Source organism: Myotis daubentonii, chromosome 14 (assembly GCF_963259705.1).
Source record: "Myotis daubentonii chromosome 14, mMyoDau2.1, whole genome shotgun sequence".
NCBI lineage: Eukaryota > Metazoa > Chordata > Mammalia > Chiroptera > Vespertilionidae > Myotis > Myotis daubentonii.
This window is the reverse complement of record NC_081853.1, coordinates 36,707,129-36,734,789: the sequence shown is the minus strand read 5'-3', so window position 1 is coordinate 36,734,789 and position 27,661 is coordinate 36,707,129. Positions and strand designations below refer to the sequence as shown.

At 40.3% G+C, this 27,661-nt stretch overlaps 1 protein-coding gene across 6 annotated transcripts in view; it reads left to right on the top strand.

The window, feature by feature from the left end:
* Nucleotides 1–27,661, top strand: part of TBC1D5 (TBC1 domain family member 5) — a 457,482-nt gene that overhangs the window by 412,366 nt on the left and 17,455 nt on the right. For all 6 annotated transcript variants that reach the window (XM_059664053.1, XM_059664048.1, XM_059664051.1 and 3 more), the window contains 2 exons: nucleotides 321–484; nucleotides 23,130–23,229. In XM_059664053.1, the coding sequence (XP_059520036.1) occupies nucleotides 321–484; nucleotides 23,130–23,229 (264 nt within the window). The remainder of the gene's footprint in view (nucleotides 1–320; nucleotides 485–23,129; nucleotides 23,230–27,661) is intronic.

Below are 27,661 nucleotides of genomic sequence, written 5' to 3'. Positions count from 1 at the left end.
CATTACTGAGGGTCCAGTTTTTAAGTCTGTGATTTCCAAAAACTGGATTTTTGATTTTTTATATGTGTGCAACACTTGGACTGTAATATAAATTAATGTAATATAAATTACATGTAGAAAACTATAGCGTACTTCATTGTTTGAAAACATTGACAGCTAATCTGGTACATAAAAATGCATGCCCTTTAATGCTCCATAGTGTCATTGTGTTGACAGTGTAAACAAAGAAGTATCACAATGGGTCATTTATTAAAAGCAGTAAGTTTAGTCACCTAGTGAAAGAGTGGTGTTTCATTATTGCCACTTTATGTTTCTTACAGGACAAAGTTCTAAAAACATCAGTTCATCTCCAAGCATTGAGAGTTTGCCTGGAGGAAGAGAATTCACTGGCTCCCCACCTTTGTCTGCTACTAAAAAGGATTCCTTCTTCAGCAACATCTCCCGTTCCCGCTCACACAGCAAAACGATGGGCAGAAAAGAGTCTGTAAGTATTTAGCAATGGTTTTCTTTTTGTCCTTCATTTCCTTCTAGAGGGATGCGTTTGTTAGAGCTTCTTATAATGCTCTTAAAATTTTTACAAATTAAAATTATTTGTCAAAAACAACTTTGTTAAAATTTTAAGAAATACTTTAAGGCTATGGTTTGTTTATATTACACTGGAGCAGGGAGGAAAGTAGCATCAGTTTACAGTAAGTTAAATCCCAAGTCCCGGGTCCTTTTTCCCCTGCAAAATGACTTTTTGTCAAAGCCTGTGTGGGGTTTTTTTTTTTCTTCTAAAATGTATCAAATAGCATTATACCAAATAATAGATTAAGACACCAAAACAAACCAAGCTGTTTTTTTTGTTGTTGTTGTTTTTTCAGTTTCAAGCATTTCCTGAAAATTCAAAATTATTTTACCACTTGTTTTTAAAAGTTATACAGATTACATTTCAATTGTGGTCTATTGATAGTTGCTCTCTAAGAACCTTTGTATACATTACTCAAAAGAACATGTCTAAAGCATATCAACTACTTAAAAAACACATAACCTAGATGTGTCTGAAAATGTTAAGCCAAATCACAAGAAATAAAACATTTAGCCACATTTTATAGCTCGTTTAACAGAATATTCTACTATGAAGAATTTATCTGCCGACTGGAAGAGGATGTAAATTTAAGGTATTACAGAAAAGAATCTACTAGTAACTGTTGCTGAAATAGTCCTAAATTAGAAAAAAAATTGTAAAACTTCTGAGGTATAATTATTTACGGTACACAGAATAGATAATGACGTGGTATCTGTCTGACTGTGTGTGATCATGGGCAAGATAGCTTTATGGTGCTTCAACCCTCTCATCTGTGAGTTAAACAACATGCAGTGCTCTCTGAAGGGAACGGCTCACTACACACTCTCTTGGGGTCCCTTTCCATGCGTAGAAACTGTGATTCCTTAATTTGTGGAAGAGCAGAATGGAATGTTCATTTAAAGATGGCAGCTTTAGTGCAGGCAGTTAGCTCTGCTCCCTCTTAGATTCCACTCCAGGGATAGTTAGAATAGTTAAAAATAAACCCTCAAGGAATAAGAAACCAGGAGAAAAGACAACAACAACATTTTTTGTTCCTTGAAAAGCAGATGTTAAGTGCTAACTAACTTAGCCACCTAAGAAAGCTGAACACCAAGTCAGCAGTAGGTAAAAACCAAGAAGCAATGTGATTTAGATTTAATCTTCTGGAAGCTCGGGAACTGGAAATGGGGTAAAGGTGGAACTATAGACATGAGAATCGGTCAGAGGTCTCTCTCTTCAGAAAGCAATTGGATTCCCTTTCCCATGCTGGCAGAAGACTAGAAATTTAATTCTCTGGACTGAGTGAGATTAGGCATGTTCAAGTACAGCACTACCCTACTGGAAAAGGAATCTATAATAATAAAAGCATGATATGCCAATTAGACTGGACGACCTTCCAGACGAAGCTGGGGCTGCAGAGAAGCCTGGGTCCTGGGTGCCAGAGGGAAGCTGACGCTGGCAGCCGTGGGAAGGAAGGCCTACTCTTGCACAAATTTCATGCATAGGGCCTCTAGTGATGAATATATTTAGCTTCAGAATTTGGCCTCACCCCACTTGCTTCCTAAATTCCAGTATGTATATCCCTCCAGGCAGGAAGAATTTTCTCTAAGCAGAAGTCACAAATGAAAAAACATGCAGACTTTCTGACCTCAGTGGTTCTTCAGGGAAATAGCCAGCTTGCTTAAAGTGAACCTACCCATCACAGTCCCATCCAAACAGACCTTGCTCTTGACTTTTAGTTTACACTGTTTTATATGAGCAGCACAGTCAAGGATCACCAGGTACTTGAGGAGAGCATCTGAGAATGAAAGACAGACAAAAAAAAAAAAGTATCATTTGTATGTATGTCCTGATGTTTTCATGTGAGTACCTGGTACACAGTAATTAAGCAAAAATAACTCAAGTTGAACTCTGGGTATGTTATTTACCTGTGATTAGAAAATAGCAAAATAATGATATTAGCACTTTTAAATATCATTTTTTTGAAGTTCATTTTCTGAATGGCTCTTTAGGTAAAAATGATTTTGACATCAAAATAATAAAATGCTATTAAAGAAAGAAAGCAACTGGGAGGAAGCAAGTCTATGTAGGAGTAGAATGCCTCAAAAAATATTCAGAAAACAACCACTATTAGAATCTACAATATCAACAATGTAAAACTTATTAGAAGAGTTGGAAGATAAAATTGAGGAAATTTCTCGAGAAAATAGAATACGGGCAGAAATGGGAGGTCAGAAAGAAAAATATAGGAAAATTATAGAACCAATCTCAGAGGTTCAAAATCTAAAAAACACAAGTTCCAGACAGAGAGAACAGACAAAATGAAAGAAATAGTCAAAAATACAATTCAATAAAGTTTTCCACTAGTGAAAGAAAGACCTGAGTTTTCAGATTGTAAAGGTCCATGGAATGTCCCACACAAGTAAATAGAAACTCACACACTAATACATCACTGAAAAGGTTCAGAACTCTGGGAATAAAGAGATATCCTACAAACTTGAAGAATTGGGTTAAAAGAAAGGTTTCCAACAAAGGATCAAGAATTAGCATAGCTACAAACGTATCTTGGAAACATAGAAACAAGACAATGGAGGAATGCCTTCATTACTTCCAACCGAGTTTCTATACTGAGCCAAACTAATTAAATGGTGAGGGTAGGATAAAGCCACTTTCAGACATTCAAGATTCAAAAAATTTATTCCCATGCACCTCAGACTCCAATGGAGGACATGCTCTACAAAAATGAGGATGTACGCTGAGGATGAGGAATACCTGAGAACAAGGAAATAGATTATTCAGAGCAAGACAACAATATTCCCCAGAATGATAATGCAGGGAGATCCCAAAACTTATGTACCACACAGCTACTTAGCAGGTCCAGTGAGCAGCAGCCAACCCACATTGCAGAAAGTTAGAAGGTTTCATTCTGAAACAATGAAATTGTAAGAATAACGAATATATTTGAACAAATTGAGTAATTTATACAACTAGAGGTGAGATTGGGTTTAAATTAGTGATAACTTTAGAAAAAAACAAGCCAGTAAAGCATAGAACAATTGGTAACCCCAAAGAAAAACAAAGAAGCTACAGGAAAAGAAATAAAGGTTATGGGAAACCTTTTAAGTGAGCTACGACTATTATGTACATAGACATTATAATGTAAGCCTATTGACTATTACTCTAATCAAAACCATGGTGAAATTCATTTGAGAAGATGGGGTGTGGGAACTGTTTGTTTGAATGCAGAGGGGAGGGGGCAGGTGGTAGTGGTCATTAGAGCTAAATCCTCATCCTCCATAGTGGAAAAGTAGTGTATAATATTCTAGAACAGTGATTTCAACCATTTTCATCTCATCACACACATAAACTAATTACTAAAATTCTGTGGCACACCCAAAAATATATCTTTTGCCAATCTCACACCAAAAAAAAGGTGTAATTGTTTTTTGATTTACCAAAAAAAGAACGACAATAGTAATTACCTACCCTGTTTGCTCCAAAGTGACTTTTTAAAAAACCAGGTGCCTATATTTGTACATAAGGATTTCTGGTGCCAAGAATTAACCAATCAGACACAACCTTATTATGCAACTTTATTATCCAATAAGATGCATCTCTGTATATGACCTATATATTTATGAATCAAGATAGGGTATTTACACTGGATGGCTCTTGTTGTGTTGATTGTCACATTTTTTATTTGACAGTCTAAGGCAGTGGTCGGCAAACCGTGGCTCGCGAGCCGCGGTTTGCCAACCACGGGTCTAAGGGGAAAAAGGTCAGGTATTGCATGTTTTGAAAATTCTTGCAGCACACCATTAAAAATCGTTGCTATAGAAAAATCAAGAAGTAGCAATTTAAGCTAGAGTATAGAGATGAAAAAAAGTGGGTAAAAGAATGAAAAGTGGTAACTAGAGAATAGGAAGTGGAGGGTGGGGCTGTGTGAACTGTTTTTCATAACAAGCCTTGTAGAACCATTTGACTCTTCACAGTGTTACATATATAACTTAGATTAAAAATAATAACTTCAAGTTACAACAAAAATAGAATATATTGACATAATAAATTAGAAGAGGAGATGTCTATACAGAAAAACAACAACATATCTATGAAGAATCGGAATCAGGAATAACAAATGAGAAAAGCATATGGAGAGATGTGTCATTTGCATCGTCAAATTTTGGTGGCATATGGATTAGTCTACAACACCAATTAATTACTTTTCTTTATGGTGATGCAGTGACTTAAAACTGAGAAGTGGAGCAAAAATAGAAATAGAGTAAATCTAATCCTCCATGTAGACCTGCTGTGAACCAAGAAACAGAATGTCAAATTACTATCCAAAATTTAATATATTTCCTGACTTGTAGGAAGTCCGTAGGCAGAAATTTTCAAGAGAAAGTTCTTGGTTGTCCAAGTAATGGTTAGCTTATTGTTTTATGAAATAGTGTATTGTAGTCAGTGCCCTTCACCAAATAATTTCAGTTTTCCCCCATTCTAGGCTCTTGATAGCATTATACCTCCATGTCTCCTATAGTCTGTCAAAGTCATGTGACTGGTTCTGCTCAGTGAGTTGAGTGAAAGTGATATGTATGTATTATCACTACAGGATCCTCCCAGCTCTGTCTTCCCCTCTGGCACAATGAGCAGAACCCATCTGCCAACCATGATAGACATGGAGTATGAGTGATAAATGAACCTCTATTAATTTAAGGTGAGAGTTGCTTATTACAGCATAACAATGCACATAATTGGGAATCATTCTGTGATGGGAACCACATACTGACCCGTGATGGTCCCAGTAGCATCAGAGCCTATGACTGGGCATTTATCATCCCTGAGCCTACTTTGCTTTCATTTCCAGCCCAGTCAGCGTGATACAGGGGTATTTCATGTCCTTAAAAAGTTCAAGGTAGTTTCTCATTGACATCATCATTATCAGTTTTTCATACAAGCAAGTCCCCAAATTGAAGCAAAGATATCTCTTCTTTGGGACCCAGTGCCTTAAACTCTATATTTTTTAGATTTCAAGATTCAAATTGATCTTTTATAGTGGCCCAGGGTCAAGAAATGGTTAGTGTCAGTTAATAAAAAGATGAAATAGCAGTTGAAAAGAGACATCCAAACAAAGATACTTTAGTACTACTTCTCAACCTAAGTTTGTCTAAATCTGCTTGTGTTTCTAATCCAATCATTGAGAAATGATTTCCAAAATCAGTACAGGTGTGACATATTCTGGACAAGGTCATATAGTAAGTCTCAGAACTTATTTCCTCTCAGCATTGCCTTTCTGTAAACCACAAGCTATCTTTAGATGAAGTTGTACACATTCATTCCTGTTAATGCCCCTGATTTGGCCTTATAATAAAAGAGTGTACAACTCAGTCTTTAAAAAGGTAATTAGTTAAATCTTGTGCCATGTGTTTATAAAATACATGATTATACTTTTCTGAAATGTGAGCAAACTAATAGGAAGTTTTAAAAATGACCTTACTTCATGATCAGTAGTATTGTTTTGAGGATTGATATTTGAAGACAATTATTCCTCTGCTTTGTTTCCAAAAAAGCCTCTTGGGCTCACTTAATTCAAACCCAGGTTTTATTTTTTAAATTTCTTTATTGATTAAGGTATTACATATGTGTCCTTATCCCCCCATTGGTCCCCCCACCCCTCCCCCACTCATGCGCTCATCAAATCCAGGTTTTAATCAAGCCCTGACTTTTTTAATCTTGCAGACAAAATTCAAAATGTTTATACTTTTTATTTTTCATGCTTTATTTTGCATAATGTAAATGACATTCTATACTTAGTTTTCTAGAAATCTATTTTCTTTGGTCATTCATTTGACTGTTAAATAATTTTTTACTTATTTTGGCACTGTTAAATGTTCTACAATTATTGCCAAATAATTTTCCAAGAATATCTTTGCTAAGGTTAAAGAAAAGGGAACATACTGAACATTAAGAAAAACTCAAATTGATTTGTCTGTGTGAATAAGTTCTAATATTTAAGCACATCAGCTAATTAAAAGATTTTTTTAATGTTCCTGATGAACTGCAAGACATTTTGCTATGCTTTGTGATAATTACACACCAATCTCTAAAGATCTAAACATATCCAAGTGGAATCCTCTCTAAGCCCCAGGAAATAAAAATTGTCAAAGCTGAAAATCCCTGTATAAAACAGGATGTGTAGTGAGGTAAAAACCACCTGCTGGTCCAGATCACCACTGGGGCTGCTCTTCCTGTGTCTGGGTGACCCCTGTATGCACTCATCATTGCCATTTGGTAGGTTGAATATATACCATGGTCATGCTAATAGAATTTGTTTTTGTAATATTCATGTATCTATTCTTTATCATGACAAGATAACAAAAAGTGTCAGATGAATGAAAACAAATTTGAATGCAGACTCATATTTACTTGTGGAAGTATATACAACCTGGACATGATCTAATCTACTTCAGGTCATGTTCTAGAAATTGGAATTTAAGACATATCTGCGTTAGAACTATGAGAAAGTAATCCAAATGAGGGTGCTGACAATGAAACTGAAGGAGGGGGAAACACATCAAAAGTTAAGTAATAATTAAACTAAATAAAAATATAATTCATCAACATAAGAGGTAGTTTATGGTTAAATGCTGTATTAAGTAGTAAGGGCAATAAATAATATGGATTCAAAAGATCGATCACCATGGGCTGCATTGGTCTAGATAAGCTCCATGTGAGAAATCAGACTTTAACCACAAACATATTTCTTCTTTCATTAAATGCAGTCATTGATTCCCTTATGAATATCCAACAGTTTCTTAGAATGGAGTAGTGGTGGATATCAAGTAGGCAGTCAGAATGTCTGTTGCAGGTGTTCCCTTCTCCCTCACATCCTCTGGCAAATGTAAAATAGCTGGGATTATATCAAGTTGTTTTTAGTACAAATACAAGAAATGATTATCTCAATGAGGAAATTTATTGCTTATTATTTCAATAAGAGTTTATTCGCTTTGTCCTCAACTCACTCCTATCATGTTCTCAAGAGGGTTGCCACAGAGCCAGATATCTATCCTGTTATTCCTCCTCTCACCCTCCTCACACATGCACATCTTCTAGAGATGTCTATCTGGACATTCCCCAGTAGGCTTTCCCTCCCACCTCATGGACTGGCCAAAATTAAATCCCTTGCCCCCTCCCCAGCCAATCTCTGGTCAGATGAAAGGATTAGAGAAGCCCATGACAGTATGGAAAAGTGGTGAGGGAGGGGTGACTAGATAATTTGATAGGTGAATTATCCCTAAATTATTAATTGTCAAAATGGTTTATCTAATCATTCCCTAAGGTATTTGCATTTTAAAGAACCAGTTCTGTTGCACCAATGATCTATTAGCCGTGAATTTCTAGGCAGCTTGATTTAGATTTAGATTGGTAAGTGGAAGAAAGAAATTGAGCAAGTGGCATTCCCAGTAGACCAGAATTTTTGTAGTTATCAGATTTTCTCTTCAGTCAGTGATGTATACTTTCTAAGAACACATTGTATGTGGAAAGTATTGATTATAATGGATTTCTTTATGGGCCTCTATATGGAATTGAAATCTGGCATCTAGAATTTATCTAGTTACAGGATTTTTTCAATTCATAAATATACATTTATAATCTTCTATTACTTAATCAATAATAATAATGATTGCATTAAAATACAGTGCTATTTGAAATACCTGTTCCTATTTAATACAGCTTATTAAAATGAGTAGATATAAAAGGAATTTAGACATCTGCAATTTTTCTAGCTTCTTTTAAGTCTCCTGATAGGAATTTTAATCTAAGGCTAAATAGAACTCAGGTATTTGAAACATGACATTTAGTTAGTTATGCAATGTTATCTGAACCTTGTTCACAGTCCTTTGCCAGGGCATCAGTTCAAGGCAAGGAAGGTGGACCACATATGTTCGTAGGAGTGTCCCTTCTTCCTGTCGCCACCTGTTTGCCTCCCCCAGTTCACATCATTGTAAAGAAATGGGAGCGTCTAAGGGAGCATCACAGAGAGCTGTTTTCGACTGTAGATGACATTTTAGTTTCTCTTTTGCAAACAGGTTTTATAACCAACTTTTTAACATTTTTATGCTTCAATAAATTTATTTTCAACCAAAATACTGAGGAACCTGTGGAGGCAGGACCATAGGAAATGGAATTCTGAACCTTGACTGTAAAGCCTTTTTAGGAACGTGAACATGATGCCCTTTGGGGGCAAATGAGACACTCATCTCCATCATCGCCATGAAATACAAAGGTGCCAGACTGTGCCCAGGAGGCAGAGACGGTGGTGTCTGGGAGAGCTCAGGTGAAGCAATTAGAAATATCTAGAATGCCTGGACAGAAATCCCTGTACGTTTGACTCATGCTCAATTAAATGCCCATCGATAGCGTTTGCTTCCTTCCAGTGACCTTTCCTGAAATGTGACGTTTATGTAGTCTTGCAGTGACACATTGCCTTGGGGACAGTGCCTCAAAGTGCACATGTGCAAGGCAGGGGAGGCATGAGGACTTGGAGCTACCCTGTGCACGTGGGGGTCAGGCAAGGCCAGAGGCCAAATCCTAAGGCTGTTAGGTTATGCTCCTCTTCCCCCCTCAATGGTACCCCTACTTTCTCCTACCCAGCATCTTTCTGCTCTTAAATCTCCTGCCCCATATCTTCTCATCCTTTATTCTTTGAAACACCTCTGTTAACTTTCCCAGGAATCCACTGGGTACTAATTTGAGAAAGAAAAGCTTTGCTCCTGTCATGGGAACTCTAAGCTACTGAACAAAGAGGGTGATGTCTATCACACAGGTGGCTATTGCCTTGACACCTTACTGCCAACGAACTCCTTTTTGGTTGTTCTCATGCTAAAGCTCTGTATCCAGAGGGTTGGTCAGAGGCTTGGGTTACCACAGCTTCCTCTCTCTCCCTGAACCTGCTATTTCCCCTCCCAGTTTTCTACTCCTAGATGCCCATGTATCAGGAATTCATACACATGGAAATACTGTAGGTGGTAAACACCAGAGACCTCACACCTGAAGCTTGGGAGCAAAGGGCAGAGTTATGGAACATTCAGTAGTGCGGTCTGTGCACTTCTCACGAGAGCCCTGCTGGCTAAAACCCAGCCTTTGCTGTCCACCAAGCAGCATGCCCGGGTCTGTGGCTCTATTTGCTGGGAGGTGGGACATTTTTTTCCTCTGCGTAGAGGTAACGTCCATTCCCCAAACCCTACACCCAAAGGGGATGACTTTTACCAATTAAATGAAAAGCATGTTTTGGGTTGGTAAAGGCTCCAAGGGAACTGCAACTGTTAGAAGAATTCAGGACCTTACTATTTTGTGGCAATGATGATAAAATAACAAAACGTGGACATGAGCAACTTTTTAAAATATATGACAGAACAATAATCCAAACCCTTCTCAGCCCTGACATTACAATGGGCTGAAGGATTTTAAGAGTCTTGAATACATGGACCACCGAAAGGCAATATAATCAAACTAGGGGCCCGGTGCATGAGATTCGTGCACTGGCTGTGTGTGGGGGGGAGTGTCCCTCAGCCCAGCCTACCCCCTCTCACATACTGGGAGCCCTCAGGCGTTGACCCCCATCACCTTCCAATCGCAGGATCAGCCCCTTGCCCAGCCTGACGCCTGGGTCAGAGGCGTCAGGCCTGGGCAGGGGACCCTCATTTCGCCCCATCACTGGTTCTGCCCCCAGCCCAAGCCTGATGCCTCTGACCCAGGCATCAGGCCTGGGCAGGGGATCCCCAGACCCCTCCGATTGCTGGCTCTGCCCCTTGCCCAGGCCTGACCCCTCCGCCAGAGGAGTTGACCCTCATCACCCTCCGATCACCAATCACCGGATCGGCCCCTTGACCAGGCCTGAGGCCTCTGGCAGAGGTGTCAGGCCTGGGCAGGGGACCCCCAGCTCCCCGCGGTTGCAGGCTCCGCCCCTGCCCCTGCAGGACACCTCTGGCTGAGGCGTCCGGCCCAGGCAGCGGGGACCCGCAGCTGCAGCGGCCCTGCGATCGTGGGCTTCACTTTAGGCCCAGGCAAGGGACCCCTAGCTCCCGGGACTGCCAGCTTCGACCGTGCCCAGCTCCCATCGCTGGCTCCACCCCTATTTCCTGCTATCACTGGCCAGAGCGGCAAAGGCACCTGATTCTCCGATCATGGCTGGGGGCAGGGCAAAGGCGGCCCCAGGGCCGCCTTTGCCCTGCCCCCCAGCTCTTAGCTCCCCCCTGGGTTTCTGATCACTGTCAGTGGCAGGGGGCTTCTTCCTGCTTTCCCTTTCGCCTCCCTGCATTGTGCCTACGTATGCAAATTAACCACCATCTTGTTGGCAGTTAACTGCCAATCTTAGTTGGCAGTTAATTTGCATATAGCCCTGATTAGCCAATGAAAAGGGTATCGCCGTACGCCAATTACCATTTTTCTCTTTTATTAGTGTAGAGATTCCCTAACCTGTTTTTTTATTTAAGATGATGGCAAAGCCCTCCCTCCTTTCCTTCACTGTTGTTACCAACTTAGAACCTTCTGTCTCTAGTCTTGTCATTTCCAGTCAGAACATTTCCCAAAGTTACTTCAGTGAGTAGCTAGAAACTTGAACAGCAATAACTCAGAGCATGATGATTGCAGTCAGCCATGAATAAACTGGCCTTTTATTAAATCCTAGAAAGTAATGGTCTACATTAGAAAACAAGACAGAAAAAAATAAAAACTTTTTAACTAGAAAAGCATTTATGAAAGGGGACACTTTCTTTGTCCCCACCCCTGTCATTTATTCATGGACCCCAACTAGACTCTGATTCCTGCCTTTTTTGGTTGTATTTTCCAGTTGTTTTCTCACTTTTGATGTTCTTATTGTTCTGCTTTAAAATTTCCTGACTTTCTCATTTTGCCTCTTTGGCACTTAAAAGATGTCCTGATCTCATTAAATAAACCCATTCTGACCACCCCTGTCCCTGCAGCAGAAAGGACCTTTCAGACTGTCACCTAAGGTCACTTTCAGGCGATCACTGACCTTTTGATCACCATCACCTTTATTCTTGGAGATGCTCCCAAAGTTAGGACAGAATTATAAAAAATATCATGAAAGTTTGCAACATTTTCCTGAAGTCTTTTTAGGGCTACTCGGGTCCTATTAACAAGGAAACATAACTTGCAAATTATGTCACTAACGTTCCCACATACACATATACACCCACTACTACACAGTCCAAAAATTGAGGGAGGCCTCCTATGCACAATAATGCCCCCAATCAATTTAGAATAAACAGTAAGAAATGCTGCCAAATTGTTTAACTTCAGGATGTTCTCTATCAAAATTCTAGGCAGTCTTTTGTTTGAAGCATTTTTATATTCCAACTGTGCCTCTTATTCATTCGTCATGATACAAAGATCTATGTTCCATAGAATACCAAAAACAATACTTGTGAAATGAAATTGAAGAACATAAGACTGAAACCAGCAAAGTACCATTATTGATAATACTGTTTATAGAGATCTTAATTCATCTCTAGACAACAAATAGTAGTATCATTCAGCTGAACATTGTGAAACTATTATCTACTTACTGCCCAAAATAAATACTTGCTGGGGTCCAACCCGAGCAGGTCCAGGGGTCCCCAAAGGCGTAGACGGAGTCGGCGAAGAAGGAATGACACAGAGACAGCGTTTAGTTGATCAGCAGCCTAGCCAGGATCTCTAGCCAGGATCTCCAGCCAAGTTCTGGTCTGGATCTCCAGCGAAGTTCTGGTTAGGATCTCCAGCCAGGTTCTGTGTCCATGTTCTCTTGCTAGGTTCTCCAGGTTCTCCAACCAGGTTCTGTAGCCATGTTCCCTCGCTAGGTTCTCCAGCCAGGTTCTGTCCAGGTTCTCCAGCCAGGTTCAGTCACCAGGTTCTAGTCAGGTTCTCTTGCCAATTTCTGTAGTCAGGTTCAGTCCAGGATCTTTTGCCATGTTCTCTCGCTAGGTTCTGTCTCTAGGCCAGTTTCTGTCCAGGATCTTTTGCCATGTTCTCTCCAGCGAAGTTCTTCTGTCTCTAGAGAACGTTCTGTGTAGGTTCTGTGCCTAGGTTCTGTCTCTCTTGGTTCTGTCTTCTAAGTTCTGTCTCTTTCTGTCTTGTTACATCTGTATTTATACCAGTTGATTCAATCCCATCAATCTCTATTACAAAGGTTAGGGCGTTTCTTATCTCCATTCCAGGGAGTAAAGATTATGTAGCTTAAGCATGATTGTTCGTAGTTAAAGTGATTAATTACCCGCCTGGCACTTAGTTGAGGGGTTTTATTCCCTCCCTAACTTCAGGGGAAAATCCCTACCTGGGGAAACAACCTTTCTCAGAGAGGAGACCTTGGTTAAAACACATAGTGCCAAGAAGGTGAGCAAACATATTAAGAACCGTATGCCATATATGCCAGGTCCCTAGAAACAGCAAGGATGGACCGGCTCCCGGCAAATACTGTTTTTTTCTCAGTGTCCATAGTTGAAGTCACCCGCCCACAGTCTCTGTGACCAAATTTCTTTTTGATACCCATGGAGCCTTCCCAGCCACTCTCTAGGACAGAGGTGGGCAAACTTTTTGACTCGAGGGCCACAAAAGGTTCTTAAACTGGACCGGAGGGCCGGAACAAAAGCATGGATGGAGTGTTTGTGTGAACTAATATAAATTCAAAGTAAACATCATTACATAAAAGGGTACAGTCTTTTTTTTCAATAGTTTTATTCATTTCAAACGGGCCGGATCCAGCCCGCGGGCCGTAGTTTGCCCACGGCTGCTCTAGGACCTTTAAGCACTTTTTTTTTTTTAAGATATATTTTATTGATTTTTTACAGAGAGGAAGGGAGAGAGATAGTTAGAAACATCGATGTGAGAGAGAAACATCAATCAGCTTCCTCCTGCACATCTCCTACTGGGGATGTGCCCGCAACCAAGGCACATGCCCCTAACCAGAATCGAACCTGGGACCCTTCAGTCCGCAGGCTGACGCTTTATCCACTGAGCCAAACCGGTTTCGGCCCTTTAAGCACTTTTACTGGGCAGCTATGGCCCTGGTTAAGCTTCAGATTCCAGAGCCTCACATTAGTAGCATCAGCATTGAGGTGAGGGATGCCCTAGTTATTTGTAAGTATGTCCTTTGCTTTAACTGTCGGAGAAATACTTGTTGAGTTAAAAGGCTTTTACAGGCACTTGTCACTATCACAGTCTCCCCTGTGGCAGATGTTGTACCTGGCACTCAGTAAATGTTTAGGAATGAATGGCTGTAGTTGAGGAGTCTGTATGCTATGCAAGGATTTAGGTGTTTAGGGTTTGTTTTGGCCTCAGGAGCCTGAAAAGTCACCTCATTCCCCAGTGGCATTCACCAACCACATATAAAAGCTAATAAGACTTGTTGGTACATACAGGAAATTCGTTTTCTATCAGTTAGTTTAAGGAGTGAGTTAACAAAAGTGTGATAGGCATGTGAATAAACCAGGTAATTCAGAGAATTATTTCCTTCTCACCTTTTCTTTTTCTTTCCAGAAGTCTCAAAATTGATAGTGTTTGTGTTAAACAGCACTGTTCCAGCACTTGGCTTCCTTTACGGATTGTAACTTAAACTGTTTCCTCAACCATGCTTGATCCTCAGCGTGGATTTGCTGTGGGCGCCGTTGTTTTTGTTTATCTCTAATTGGACTTTGTGGGGGTCAGGTAGTCCAGAGAATAGTGGTACAAGGGTGCACATTTTATCTTCACATGGGGCAGTTAGCTTCGTTATAAGAAAAACAACCTTGGCTGAGCCCTTCTCTCTGGGTCAGCCATCACATGCCTCCTTTTGGTGCCAGGAGCAGCAAGGGAAAGCACATAGATGGTTCAACCTGCCAGCAACAGGGTGAGAAACTCAGGTGGAGTCCCCGGTGCTGGCTGGCTGGTTGCATCAGTTGGTCTGATCACATGTGCGTGGAGAGGGGAAAACCCTGGTTAAATAAAGTTACATCTGTGCCAGTTGGCCTGGTGGGGAGCAGAGAGCTATTCTCGTTTACAAAAGATTGGTCAGGTTGCTTAATTATAAAAGTACAACACGGAAATCCAAAAATGAGACATTTCTCCACACAAATACCATTTAATTCACCTCCCAAACACAGTCCCTTCTAGGACGGACTTTCTTTCCCAGGTAAAATGTTCAAAAGACAGGCAGTTGCCTGAACAATTATGCTTAACATTTTTATACCTTTTGAATTTTTAAAGGCTCAAAAGTTTCTAAGATATACCCTATGTGTATAGTTATTTATTTTAAAAAGCGGTTTAAGATTTTTACAAATAATAAAGTTTGTAACTATGCAAATAAGGTTTTATTCTTCCTCCGGTTACACATATGTGAGGTTTTCTATTCAAAGATTTTATTTTAATTTTCATTATATTTATGTCAGGATTGTAAGTTTATTCAGTTTTCTTTAGAATTTGTAGCACATAATCCTGGGTTTTTGGCACCATTCTTATCTTTTCTGTTTATTCTATTCATTGTTTTTTGTAAACGAAGTCTAGAAAGGGAAAGTTAGATTAAAATAGCTCATGGTGTTGAAATGGCAGTAGGCATATAAAAGCATGTTTCTAGCGGCTAAAAGTATTTAACAAATATTATTCATTATAAAAATATCTTCAGGAAATGAGAGATGAATGGAAATATTCTACAGTTTTCTTTTTATTGCATTCATGTTCAAAAAGCATCTTTCATTCTCTGATACTTACACAAAAGCCTTTGTTTATCAAAATTACAGAAGAGAGCATGCATAGTTCAACAAAATTAATTTACATTTTGCTTTAAAATAAGCGCTTGTGTCTATAGTAGAACAGATTGATACCTAATAGTCTAAGAATTAGTTCTAAGCAAGTAATGAAGCTGCGCTGTGGAAAAGCGGTTGAGGGAGGCTGGAAAGCTGTCCTAGATGCCTGCATCCACTCCTTCCTCCCCGCATCCTACTCCATGTTGAGAGAGGTCTTTTGGACTGTTACCACGTAAGCATGTGATCATGCAGCCATCTATTAAAACTGCCTTAGAGTAAGGAAATAGTCAAGGGTTTTACAACCTTCCCAGGGGATTGAGAGCTGTACTCAGAAGTGAATATGAGGACGAGATGGTTCATCTAAGTCCTTGCCATTCATAGACCAGTTGCACAGCCATCCCCTGGGAGCTTGTTAGCAATGCGGATCTCGGGCCCCACCCAGGCCTAACAGTGTTCCCCAGGTGACGTCTGTACCTATTAGAAATTGAAAAGAATGAGTCTATGTAAGATTAATTGAATACAAAATCAGAAATGAGGTTTTCTATAGATAAGCCAGTTTCAAATATAGCCTAGTGTGAGCATGTTCTAGTGGGTGATGGGAACTGGTGGGAACTGCAGTTATAGAAAGCTTTCCATGTGTGTCCTCTGTTCTCGGCAGGCCACATGCATTAGCTCCTTCAGTCCTCAACAGACTCTACAAGGTCTGCTATGAGGTGCTCCTATTTTATAGCTAAGAGCACTGAAGCATAGAAAGGCTGTGGTTAGCGCCCTCTGCAAAAAAACAACAAAACATACTCATGACGGGACAATGGGAAATTTTTGCCTTATTAGGTAGAGCCAAAAAAATAAAATGGGGTAAGAAACTAAGATCATTTTTAGTTTCTCAATAAAAATTATGAGAGGCAGCCGAATAAGAGGAAATTTCTTTCTTTTAATCTTGTGAACCTTACATGTTCTATTTTTAAAATATCACTTATAATCCATATCCCGTATGTCCCAAGTACAGCAAATACGTGATCTGAGTCAGTTATTTTAACCTGCCAATACCTAACTTCAAAAAGATGTCTGAAACTCTTTCACGTGGAGATCAATGAAGTGAATGTGGACTTGATATGTAATTGGTCAACTCTAGAGATACGCTAAAAGCCAAGGTGAAATCTGTGGAGAAAAGTTTTGCTTGGAAAAATAAGTTTCTCCCTGTATTTCACCTGATGTCTCCTCACTACAGCTCTTCCTGGGCTGCTGCAGGGGAGGGGTTCGGAGTCTCTGGCTGCCAGGGCCAGCAATGCAGCAGGGTCAGAGGGGAGCTGGCCTGGCAAAATCCTGGCCCACCTGGTTCATTCATGGCTATTGTTGTGTTGACTGTTGTTGTTTTCTTATTTGGCAAACTAAGGGAAAATAGGTCAGTGCCCCTGACTAAATAGTCAGGTGTTTCATGTCCTAAAACGTTTTTGCAGCACACCAGTTGAAAATTGCTGGACTGTGATATTTTGTAGAGTTTAACTTAGAATCAACTTTGGTCATTTAAAAATATTGGCACCTCTTTTTTCTCCTTGGCAAATGCCATTTACATTTTTAAAATTTTACTTTGTATTATGTTATTTGAATAACAATTTGAGTTTCTTATTATAAAAATATGATCCAGTTTAATTGTAAAAAATACACACACACACACACATACACACACACAGAAAGAAAGGAAAAAGAAGGAGGAAAAATGACCTATAATCCTACTGTTCAGAGAATAACTGATAAAAACACTTTGGTGGATATCTTTTATTTTTTCTAAACAGAATCACTTAAATATTTTTTTCAAAAGAATTTGACATACATACAATATTATATTAGTTTCAGGTGTACACCATAGTGATAAGACATTTATATACCTTACCAAGTGATCCCCCCATAAGCCTATACCCATCTGACACCTTGCATAGTGGTTACAGTATTATTAACTCCAGGCTATATTTTATATCCCCATGACTATTTTTATAACTGGGAATTTGTACTTCTTAATCACATCAATCTTTTCACCGAGTCCACAACTCCTTTCCCATCTGGCGACCATCACTTTGTCTGACAGAGTCACTCTCTGCCTAGAACTTTGTGACTTGTCTTCCCTATTAGTGTATAATATGTTACTGTTAAATGTTCTCTAGGAGAACATTTTAAAAAGTTGCATAATATTCTGTTTATGAATGGTACTACACATTACAGAAGTCACCTATCATTAGACATGTAGGATTTGTGTGGAGTGTGTGTGTGTGTGTGTGTTCATGTTGCCATTGAATGTGTGATGAATATCCAGGGAGTTATTTTTTGGCATGTATAGTTCCTTGGAGTAACTTTCTAGAATTGTATTAATAATCTAGAGACAACAACAACATGAACATTAATGAGTGTTTACCATGTGCCAAGCACTGTGCAAAGTACGTCCTCCGACAATCATGTGAAGTAGATATTATCGTTATCCTTATAGACAGGAAACTGAGGCTCAGAGAACTTGCTGTCAGGTCAGGGTTACAGACATGGTACATGCTGGTTCCAGGGCTTGCGATCATATTCCACTTGCTCTCTAGCGTGGCTGTACCACTGACTTTTATACTCTTAAGTCTTCTATGTGCTCTTTTCCATGTATTTTTCCCCTTGGTAATGTCTTCCTCTGCCAACACCATATGCTCTGGCTTGGTTTTCATCCACACAATGTGTGAGTATTGGGCCCTTGTGTGCACCACGGCTTCCTCAGAACATCCATGGCCTTCCCACTTTTTCTCCTCGAGGCTTTCCATTTCCTTCACTTCCCATTTCTTGTTCACCCATCTGTTCAAAAAAGACTGGGCATCTTTTCTGCCTCCTGGTTTCTGTATTTAGCCTGTTCCTGCTGCAGTCGGTGTGGGTTCTCTCATCTGCCTCTCTTGTGATCTGAAGTACTGCATGAAAGTAAGCAGATCTCCACCCGGTGCTCTTCCTGCCTCACTTTTCTCCTGCACCAAGGACCCGGGGTTTTCATTAATCCATGGCCAAGGACACTGCTCAGCCTGTCATCTTCACGAGCACGGTCTGCATATCAATCCCCATCCCCCAAAAACATCATCTGAAGTAAAAATGTAATCTGGATGAATGAAAAAGGAAGGGAAGACTTTCTGCCAGACCTGAGCTTCTGCTCTTCTCCAAGCTCTGGCTCTGCGCAGGTCCCACACTTTTCTGACTCCTTTGTTTACTGGGTCCTTGCCTCCTAAAACATCTTTATCCATCGTTTCTTCTGGGCCACGTCCCCTTCATCTTTAAGACCCATTAATAATGCTGCCTCTTCCAGAAAATCTGCTTTCATTTCTATCTCTATACATTGGAAGGCATCTGCTATTATGCAGGTTCCTTACTCATCTTTTATTATGTACAAGTCTTAGGTCTTACCCTTCTAAAGTCAGAGGCCAGAATTCATGTCTCATTTGTTACTGTATTTTCCACAAGGCCTAACACAAATGTATTCATTGAGTAAATTAATGAATAAGGGAATAAATAATAAACTACAAAAGCTTGTCCTATTATATACAGTAGTAGAAAAACATAAAATCATTTAACAAAATTGATATATAAAATTCATATATTATAAAAGAATTAAAAAACTGAGATATAAAATATTTGAGTAGAAGTATAACAACACATAAGCTATTTGGGTGAATGGAAACACCACTTTGAAAAAGCAAATTCTAAATAATCATTTCTTCAGATACAGTGAAAACGAAAATCTTTCAGCAAACAACAAAACAGAACACAACCAATTAGGCCTAATTTTTTGGAAGGAAAACAATTTAGTAAGTAATTTTGGGGTTAGGACTTAAGATGGTAATTGCTGAATCTCTTTTAAAGGAAACTGAGATATGAGATTATTCAGTGGGAGTAGTAAGCCAGGGACTTAGGTTCTCAATTGGCTGTCTAAACCTTACATATACTTCCAAGAATGTGTTTACAAAGGAGGAGACCATGTTTCATGTAGGAGAGAATGAGAGAATCCACCTGATAAATTTGTGGTGAGGAGTAAATGAGTTAATGCATACAAAGTTTAGTGTCTGCAATATTGCAATCACTATAGAAAGGTTAGATGCTAGGTTTTTTTCTCTTCCAATGGAGTGGCCTTCATCCTCCCTTCTGTAGTGGCAGGCAAGAGAAACATATGTGCAGAGGTAAATCTGTAAGTCCTCACTTGGCATCATCGATAGGTTCTGTGACTTTACGTGAAACAACGTACAACAAAGCCAATTGTACTATAGGCCAATTGATAAAAACAAGAGTTAATCTAGTTCCTATGGCATCTCATTAACTTTATAACAAAATGACATTGAGTGAAAAGATGTTATTCGAGGACCTGCTGTATATTAAAGATTTTTCTTAGTGTCTTGTTTATACCTAAAAATTACACTACTGTTTTCATAAAACCACAAGGCAATTAGCCAAGCACTTGTTTTTTATCACAGAGGACCAGTTTACTGAAAACAAGTGACTGGAGCTGCCAGTGTTTAAAGCGTGTTGGTTGGGAGGAGAGTAGAGCATGAGAAGCTAAGAGAGCAGCATGAAATCAGTTCCACAATTTTAGAAGCCTGATTCTTGGCTCTTTCTTTTATCTGTAATTATATAGTGAAGAACAAATGACAAGTCACCTTTTTGCCTCCAAGTGATTTCATTCCTATTTATAAATTCTGAGTGATAGTTGAGGGTTTAGGAATGTTTTAGATGAGGCAAACTTAGAGGAATAAGACACTGATTTCTAATTTCCAAATAGAAGATGATCCTGGACCCCTCAACCTCTTTCAACCAGAATGCTCTTCTTATCTCATATACTGGGTCTTTGAATGAGCTTTCCTTTGAGAAAAAGGTTTGAATGAATAAAAGTTGCCATTTTCTACAGTACAGATTCCATTTGCACTGAAGTTGGCTTGGGATTTAGGCCAGCAGGATGCTCTTCATTGCCACCAGAGCCCTAAGCAGCATGTGCAGATGTAGAAACTGTGTTTTCATACTTCCACACGCTCACACAGTGTGCTGTGGCTGCCATGCTCTCTGGCTTCTGCATACACTTGTGCAGATTGTGCACTGCACAGTTCACAGGGCAACAGCCCCATCACACTTATATTACAATAATGTTCAGTTAGGTGTTTTGAGGAAGAGAGCCCCTTGGAGCTACATACTTCCCTCCAGCTGTCCACTGCCTCACACCCACAGCCCTGGTCTGTCCGCTCTAAAATGTCTCCTCTGGCTTCTTCTCTCCCAACGTTTATAATGAAAATAAAGTGTAAAATAAATCCATTTAGGTAGGGATGTCTGCTGGAGATTCAAGTTGCCAAAGGCTTTTGTGTTTTTAACGAATGATTGATTAATTTACTAGTAAGTTAAACTAACAGAAGAGAGAAGATGTTTTAAAGCCAGGAGGCAATGTATGCCTGGTGCCCTTTGCCCACTCTGAGCTGTCAGCCCCCCACTCAGTGGTCACATGTGAGGAAAACTCAGGCCACAGCCAGCCCCCTTCTTGTAACAGACTGCCCAGCTCTCACCTCAATACGGTTCTAGACTCATCCGGTTGGGTTTGTGTCGGTAACACATTGAAAAGGTGACTTGGTCAAATAGAAGGGACAGGAAGCAGGGACCGGGCTTCCCACAGCCGTTATTTTTATTTAATTACAATTTTTTCACATACTCTACCTCATACTCTAGTAATTTATGTGTCTTTCTTATTCCAACTACACACTTGTAAGCTCCCTGAGAGCATGGTGTCAGACTTGTACCTCCTCCAGAGAGGGCTGAAGTTAGGCCCTGGTTGGGTAGAGGATTACTTCAAGTTGCATGACTTGTAAATGGAAGGGTCAGAAATTTCCTAAGGCCGTATACCCACCGAGTGTTCTTTCTATGCTACCACTGTCTCAGTTACCTGTTGCTGGACAACAAACCACTCCAGAAGAACAGTCCTCAAACAGCTGCACTACTGTTTCTCCTGAGTTGATGGGTCAAGCATTTGGATAAGGCTCGGGTGGGCCGTTCTGTTCCACGGGATGTGGGCTGCGTTGACTGCACTCATTGGCTGACTTCACATGGGTTGAGCAGAAAGGTCCAGTAAGGCTTCATCCCCATGTCTAGAACTCAGAGCTCCTCTTGCGGCCTCTTTCTCTCCACATTTCTCCTCCTGTCTCAGTATTCTAGCCTGAACTTCCTTACAACATGGTAGCTGTCTTCTTCCGGTGAGAGCAGAAGTCAGCAGGCCTCTTACACTAGTGCCAGACTGGCCCAGTTTGACTTCTGCTGTGTTCTCTGGATTAAGGCAAGTCACAAGGTCAGCCAGGTTCAAGGGGAGGGAACAGGGTGTACATGAGGGAAGGACTAGATGGTGGCCATCTTTGGGAACTAACCACAACTATCATTAACCAACACGCAGTGTTCTTTCTCCTGCAGTGTCCTGATAGAACAGGGAAACTCAGGCAAAACAAAGGGAGAAAAAGAACAATACCCTGAAACACTCATCCTTTTCCACCTTAAAGCCCAGCCGAAGAGTCGGGAAGGTGGCACCACCTTCCCACAGGCCCCTGTCATCATCCCTTGGCTGAGCTTCTTCTGGTGGCATTTGTCTTTACTTGGTGGGATTTGTAAAGAACATGGTTAGTGCTGGTGTTATTCTACAGTGGACTCTTCTCAATAATTGGTTTTTAAAACTACTGCTTTATTTTCTGTGTCAAGCTTTCAAATGCATATTCCTAAGGGCTAGTCTCCAGCCAGCAGTTAGAAACAGTACTTTTCAGTGCTGTATATGTGTGTTGCTAAAATGGAATACACCTACAAGTAACCTTTCAACTGTTAATTTCCATCTATAAGTCAAATTATACTCGGTCTCTAAGGAAAAGCAAAGCTCAGTAGGTTTCTCTTTCCTTCTTATTAATGACACAGGATTTTTATGTGAAAGGACAAGCATCTAAAACTGAAAAATCAATTTTCTAGCCTGTTCCAGCTCCAGCAAAATATTTTCTTTGTATTCTAGCTCACTTGGTTTAAAGTTTCCTACCTAATGAGGATAATTCTCTTTCTCTGAGAAAAACTCCCTTAATCTTCTAAATATCCTGGGGAAATTTTTTACGTGTATCATTTTTCTTTAAAAAAAAAAAAAAAGCAACAGACTTTTCCTTTTGTTACAGTTAGATTGTCTTTTACCATTTAGATAATTACTCAACCCAGAGTATTTTTCCTAGAAACAATCAAATAAATAAAATGCTCCAGTGTCATATCAAGAGAGGAAATGTAAGAGCAGCTATTTATGGGCTGCAGGGACAAAACTTTTCCAAGTGCTTTGGGGAAATCTCACTTTTTAAGAGATTATCATTGTCTGGAAAGTGATGAGATTTGTCTTATATAAATGGAAATCTTCAGTTTCCCAAATGTGTGTGAGAGAAAATGTAATTTTTTTGTACCAGCTGCCTGGGGAGTATGGCTCACTGAAATCCAATTTACTCTCCCGATTTGTGGGACTCGGTAGTTATAGAAGATACTTTATGTACTTTTTTTGAAGGGGTAAACAGTTACGCATGGCACAAAGCTAGCATTCAATTAGGAAAAGTCCAGGTTTTTTCAGCCTCTGTTTTACCCTTTCTCCATCTTACTGGTAGTGGCAGTAGTGGGTTTGCTCGTGTTTATTTGCTATTTTGTTATGCCTTATCTAGGACTGAAAAGACATTGTACTTCTTTAAAATAGTCCAGATCATTGGAGAACTTTGAGGATTTTATTTGATTTTTTAAATTTTTCCATATCTTTACTTGCTTCATTTTAGGAAGAAGAATTAGAAGCCCAAATTTCCTTCCTTCAAGGACAGTTGAATGACCTGGATGCCATGTGCAAATACTGTGCGAAGGTGATGGACACTCATCTTGGTGAGTGAACTACTTTGGCCCTGGGAACGGTGATTGGCCTAACGACAGAGCCACTACTGGCCCTTCGTTAAGCTCTTCACATGAATTATCTCATATAATCCTCACACCAGCCTATGGTAGATATACTGTTAATATCCCCATTATACAGATGAGGAAACTGAAGTACAGAGAGATTAATAAAATTTCCCAAGCTTATATCACTAGTTAGTGGAGTAGAAATTCAAAATCAAACAGGCTGACTGTAGTTTTCAACTCTTCACTGCTGTACTGCCCTTTGTAAGTATCTGTCCCCCTCAAGCCAAAATAAAATGTTGCGCTTTCAAGATCAAATAGTCAGTTTTTTTTGTGCCAACCTGGCTGTAATCACTGATGTGATTGTTTGGACAATGCTTCTTTATTTTTTAAAATACGTGTTTTAACCATCTGCCTGAAATACATGTTAGGACCACATGACCTTTTCTAACTCTGACTGTGCTTAGAGTCTAAGAAATGTCCTAGTATACACATGAGTCATATGTATGTCACATCAGAAAGCCTTTGGCCACTACTCTGTCTCCATTTGTAGAGTTCTGTGTTTTGTATGGTCTCATGTAGGTATTAACATGAGCAACTCTACGTTGCTTGCAAAAGCTTTTATAATGCTTTTTCAGCCCACTTATGGACATTCTTTCTCCACTCTGCAGTGTCTGGCATCTGTAGTTTGGGAACAAATTAGGAAAATGAGACATGTACTCTAATGGGAATGGCCTGTGTGTTGCTCTGTGAGTATGGAGAATGGCAACACCCAGTATTGTCAGGAATCAGGATGCATCCCACCTTCGAGGCTCCTTCCCTCCAACCCTGGGGCCATCGTTGAGGGTAGATTCTCTACCTCAGACTCCACTGGTCTCTCAGCCTATTAGGTCACGAGTCCATTGCATGTGGCCAGAAGGGCTGTCATTTGGGCTTTGTCTGAACCATCCTTGCCTCTGGCACGTAATCTTAGGGATTTGGAGAGCTGCTGACTTAGGTGGCTGGCTGCCTATCAGTATCTGACCACTCGTTCAGAGAAAGGGCTCAAGAGGAGGAAACAGCTGGAGAAACCTAGTCACATCTGATCCCACCCCTTCAAAACTCTGTTTATTCATGTGTTTCTTTATGGCCATTTTTATATAGAACTAAGTTTACATGAATATCATAGCATCACACTTTAAAATGTATCCAAAAGAAGTTATGAAGAGATAGTTTGTGTATAAATGACTGATATGTATTATGTAACTAATTTTAGCTAATTAATTCATCTTAATTCTAAAGTGTGTGCATATGTGTGTTATGTACACATGTGTTGTTGCTTTGGTTTTTTTTTTGATTCTCTGGCTACATGGTGACCTTTTCACTACTTGATTTTGCTTTTGACCAAAGGAGAACAAAGAGTAACTGAGAGAAAGATTTACTAAAACTCTAGAAAATCCCGCTAGGAAATTTCCAAGCTGTTTGGTCCACGTAGCAGCTATTAAAGCAGCTTGACTTAAGCCTCAGAATTTTCCATGGGAGGGGGAAACACTCTAATTAAAGGAAAGCCCATACCAGCTGTGAATTTTCAACTAACCACAAAACTAGATTTGTTTTTGTGTGTCACTTTCAGCCGGAGTCCTGCACACAGCCTGACTTCCGCTCACCATATAAACGTCCTGGCCGTGCTTTTAAAGGGGGTTCCAGGGGCCGCAAAGAATTTCTGGCCCCAGGGCCCACAGACACATTTCCCTCATCTGCACGTTATAACATCGGGTTGTTAGAGGGCATTTCTGTGTTGTAGGCAATTTTGATTCTAAGCAGAAATTTTAGGGAAATATCATTAATTAAGGCAAAGCTCTTGATTTACTTGCCTTATTATACTCACTTTAAAAATGACTTTAACACCCTAGTGTTTTTTCCATATAATGTTTTCTATTTTTCCTGATTATCAAAGTATTCTAAAATTGGAACAACTGAAATATCCACTAGAAAGTGACTGAGTATAGTAATTTAGATATGCAATCTTTATAAAAATTAAAAATTCTAATAAATTTTATTTATTAACATAAGGAAATGTTCATGATATATTATTAAGTGAAGAGGGCAGGTGGCAGACTAGTGTGTATTTGATGTGAAAATAACTGGTAACAGTGGTTGCCTGGGTGAGGGAAGATTATAGAGGGACTTTCTAAGAGACAATCTTCTATGCTCAGAAAATGCAAGGCCGTCATTGCAAATCTGTAGACAGTGTAAGTGCGTGTAACTAGCACCTGGTGGGGGAGGTCAGTCTTTGTACCGCGGCAAGAGGCAGCTGTCAGAGCAGCTGAGTGTATCTGAGAAGCAGAGACGGCCTCCTGGCATCAGACAGACACCAGTTATACAGGCTCTGTCCCTTCTCAGCTCGGCCAGGTTGCGATTGTGTGCTCTTATATAAAATGGAGATAAAGGTATGTATCTTGCCAGTTTGCTGCCAAGATAACATATTTTTAAAGTTTAGCACAAGGCATGGCCCAGAGTGGGTATCAACACAAATCCTCTCCTTGTTCCCCTTAACTCTTAACTGCTCCTGCTCAGGGAAGACCCTGAGAGACCCATCCAGCCCATAACCAGAGAGCTGAGTGACTGTCCAGTTTATGGAAGAGCTGGGGCCACTGGCACATTGCCCAGCACCTAACTGAATACTGCTTTTCAAACGGTGCGGAAAGAGGGTGGGATTGTGGATGTGCTGATTCTGAGATTGTGTGTGTGAGCTCTGTGATGAGAATGCTTTCTCAGAACTGAATGATGGATGTGTACGCATTGACGTGGTCCAGACATGCGGGGCCACAGTGAGGCTGTGAGCACTGCCTCAGAAACTTCATCTAACGATGATGGTCTGCACCGAGTTCCCTCCGTTTCAAGGGAGTTCTGTGTCACCCTGTGTTTTCATCGAACATGCAGTAATATCTTCAAATGTCAGGTATGGCTCAAGGCTGTTATTATAGCTGATAGAACAAATATAGAGAGAAGCCTCTCGTTAAAAGTTATATAAAGGCATTTGTTCAAATTGTCCTTTAATTATAGAGGCAATAAAATTGACAGGTTGGCAGCATTTCCTTGTGAATCTGGAACCCAAAACTGAAAGAGTATTTGTTTTAATTCTAATTTTATTACCGCCACAGAATTGAACTATTTGAATTCAAAGATTTAGAGGCAGGAATTAAAAATAAGTGTTTTATGAAATCTAAACTTTTCCTGACAACTTCAGAAGACTTTCTTTATGTGTTCATTTTTCTGTTGCTATAGTTACTCCCCTTCTTGTCATCCTGACAGTTGAAAGCCATTGACAGTGCGGTATAACCCCATGGCTGAGCTCGGGCTATTTTTAGATTTGCCATACTTCACACGTAATTGCACGTGGGCAAGCAGCCTGCACTTCTCTGATCTGTGAGCAGCTGGGCTGAGCGGCCAGCTGTTTACAGGGAGTCTGAGCCGCTCACCCTGCTGGCCTCTCATGCCCACACCTGCCTGCTCCCAGTGGAGCTGTTTCCGTCGTTTGATATGTAGACACTGGGTTCCAGCAGTTTGGCCCTCTCATTGGTTGTTCATCTAAACCAGGGGTCCTCAAACTTTTTAAACAGGGGGCTAGTTCACTGTCCCTCAGACCGTTGGAGGGCCGGACTATAGTTTAAAAAAAAACTATGAACAAATTCCTGTGCACACAGCGGCGGCAAAAACACCCGGCGGGCCGGATAAATGTTTTTGGCGGGCCGCATATGGCCCACGGGCCGTAGTTTGTAACCCTGATCTAAACAATGGGAGGGTTAAATGCGATGAATTCAGAGAAATTAGGTTTCCTGTGCTCTTGTTGAGAGCCCTGGAATAGGACCTTAGACCAGTAAAGATGCAGGAGCCCTAAAAGCCATCTCAGCTCCTCTTCATTCCCCAGACGAGGAAACCAAGGCAGGGAAGGATGAGTGGCATGCAGCCAGCTGGCACCAGGGGTCCAGACCCGAATCCCGTCCCTGGCTTCTCCTGCACTGATGCTTCTACCGAGGCCACATTTGAATCAGTCGCTGGATTTCAGACCTCCTGCTGTTTTCTTGCACATGCCATTACTGATTTTACACTTGTCATAATATTTATGCAAGAATTAGCTGTAAGAGGCCAGTTTTGAAAATTAGTTTATTTGCCTCTGCAAGAACTTTATAAATCTGATTTTCTAATGTTTATAAAAACCACTTTCAATGGGTGTCTTTGAAAATGTTCAATAGGGCAATTAACTAATGACATTTGAAGAACAGAGAGAAGATGTGATCACCAGACAGCTCTCTCCCTGTCAGCCACGCTGTGATAAAAGCTTTCCACAACGATTTTAAGAACTTGAAGTCCTGTGTATGATTGTGCGGTACTGCATTTCCTCCAAAGAAGGAAGTAGCCACTTTGCCAAGGATCCTGT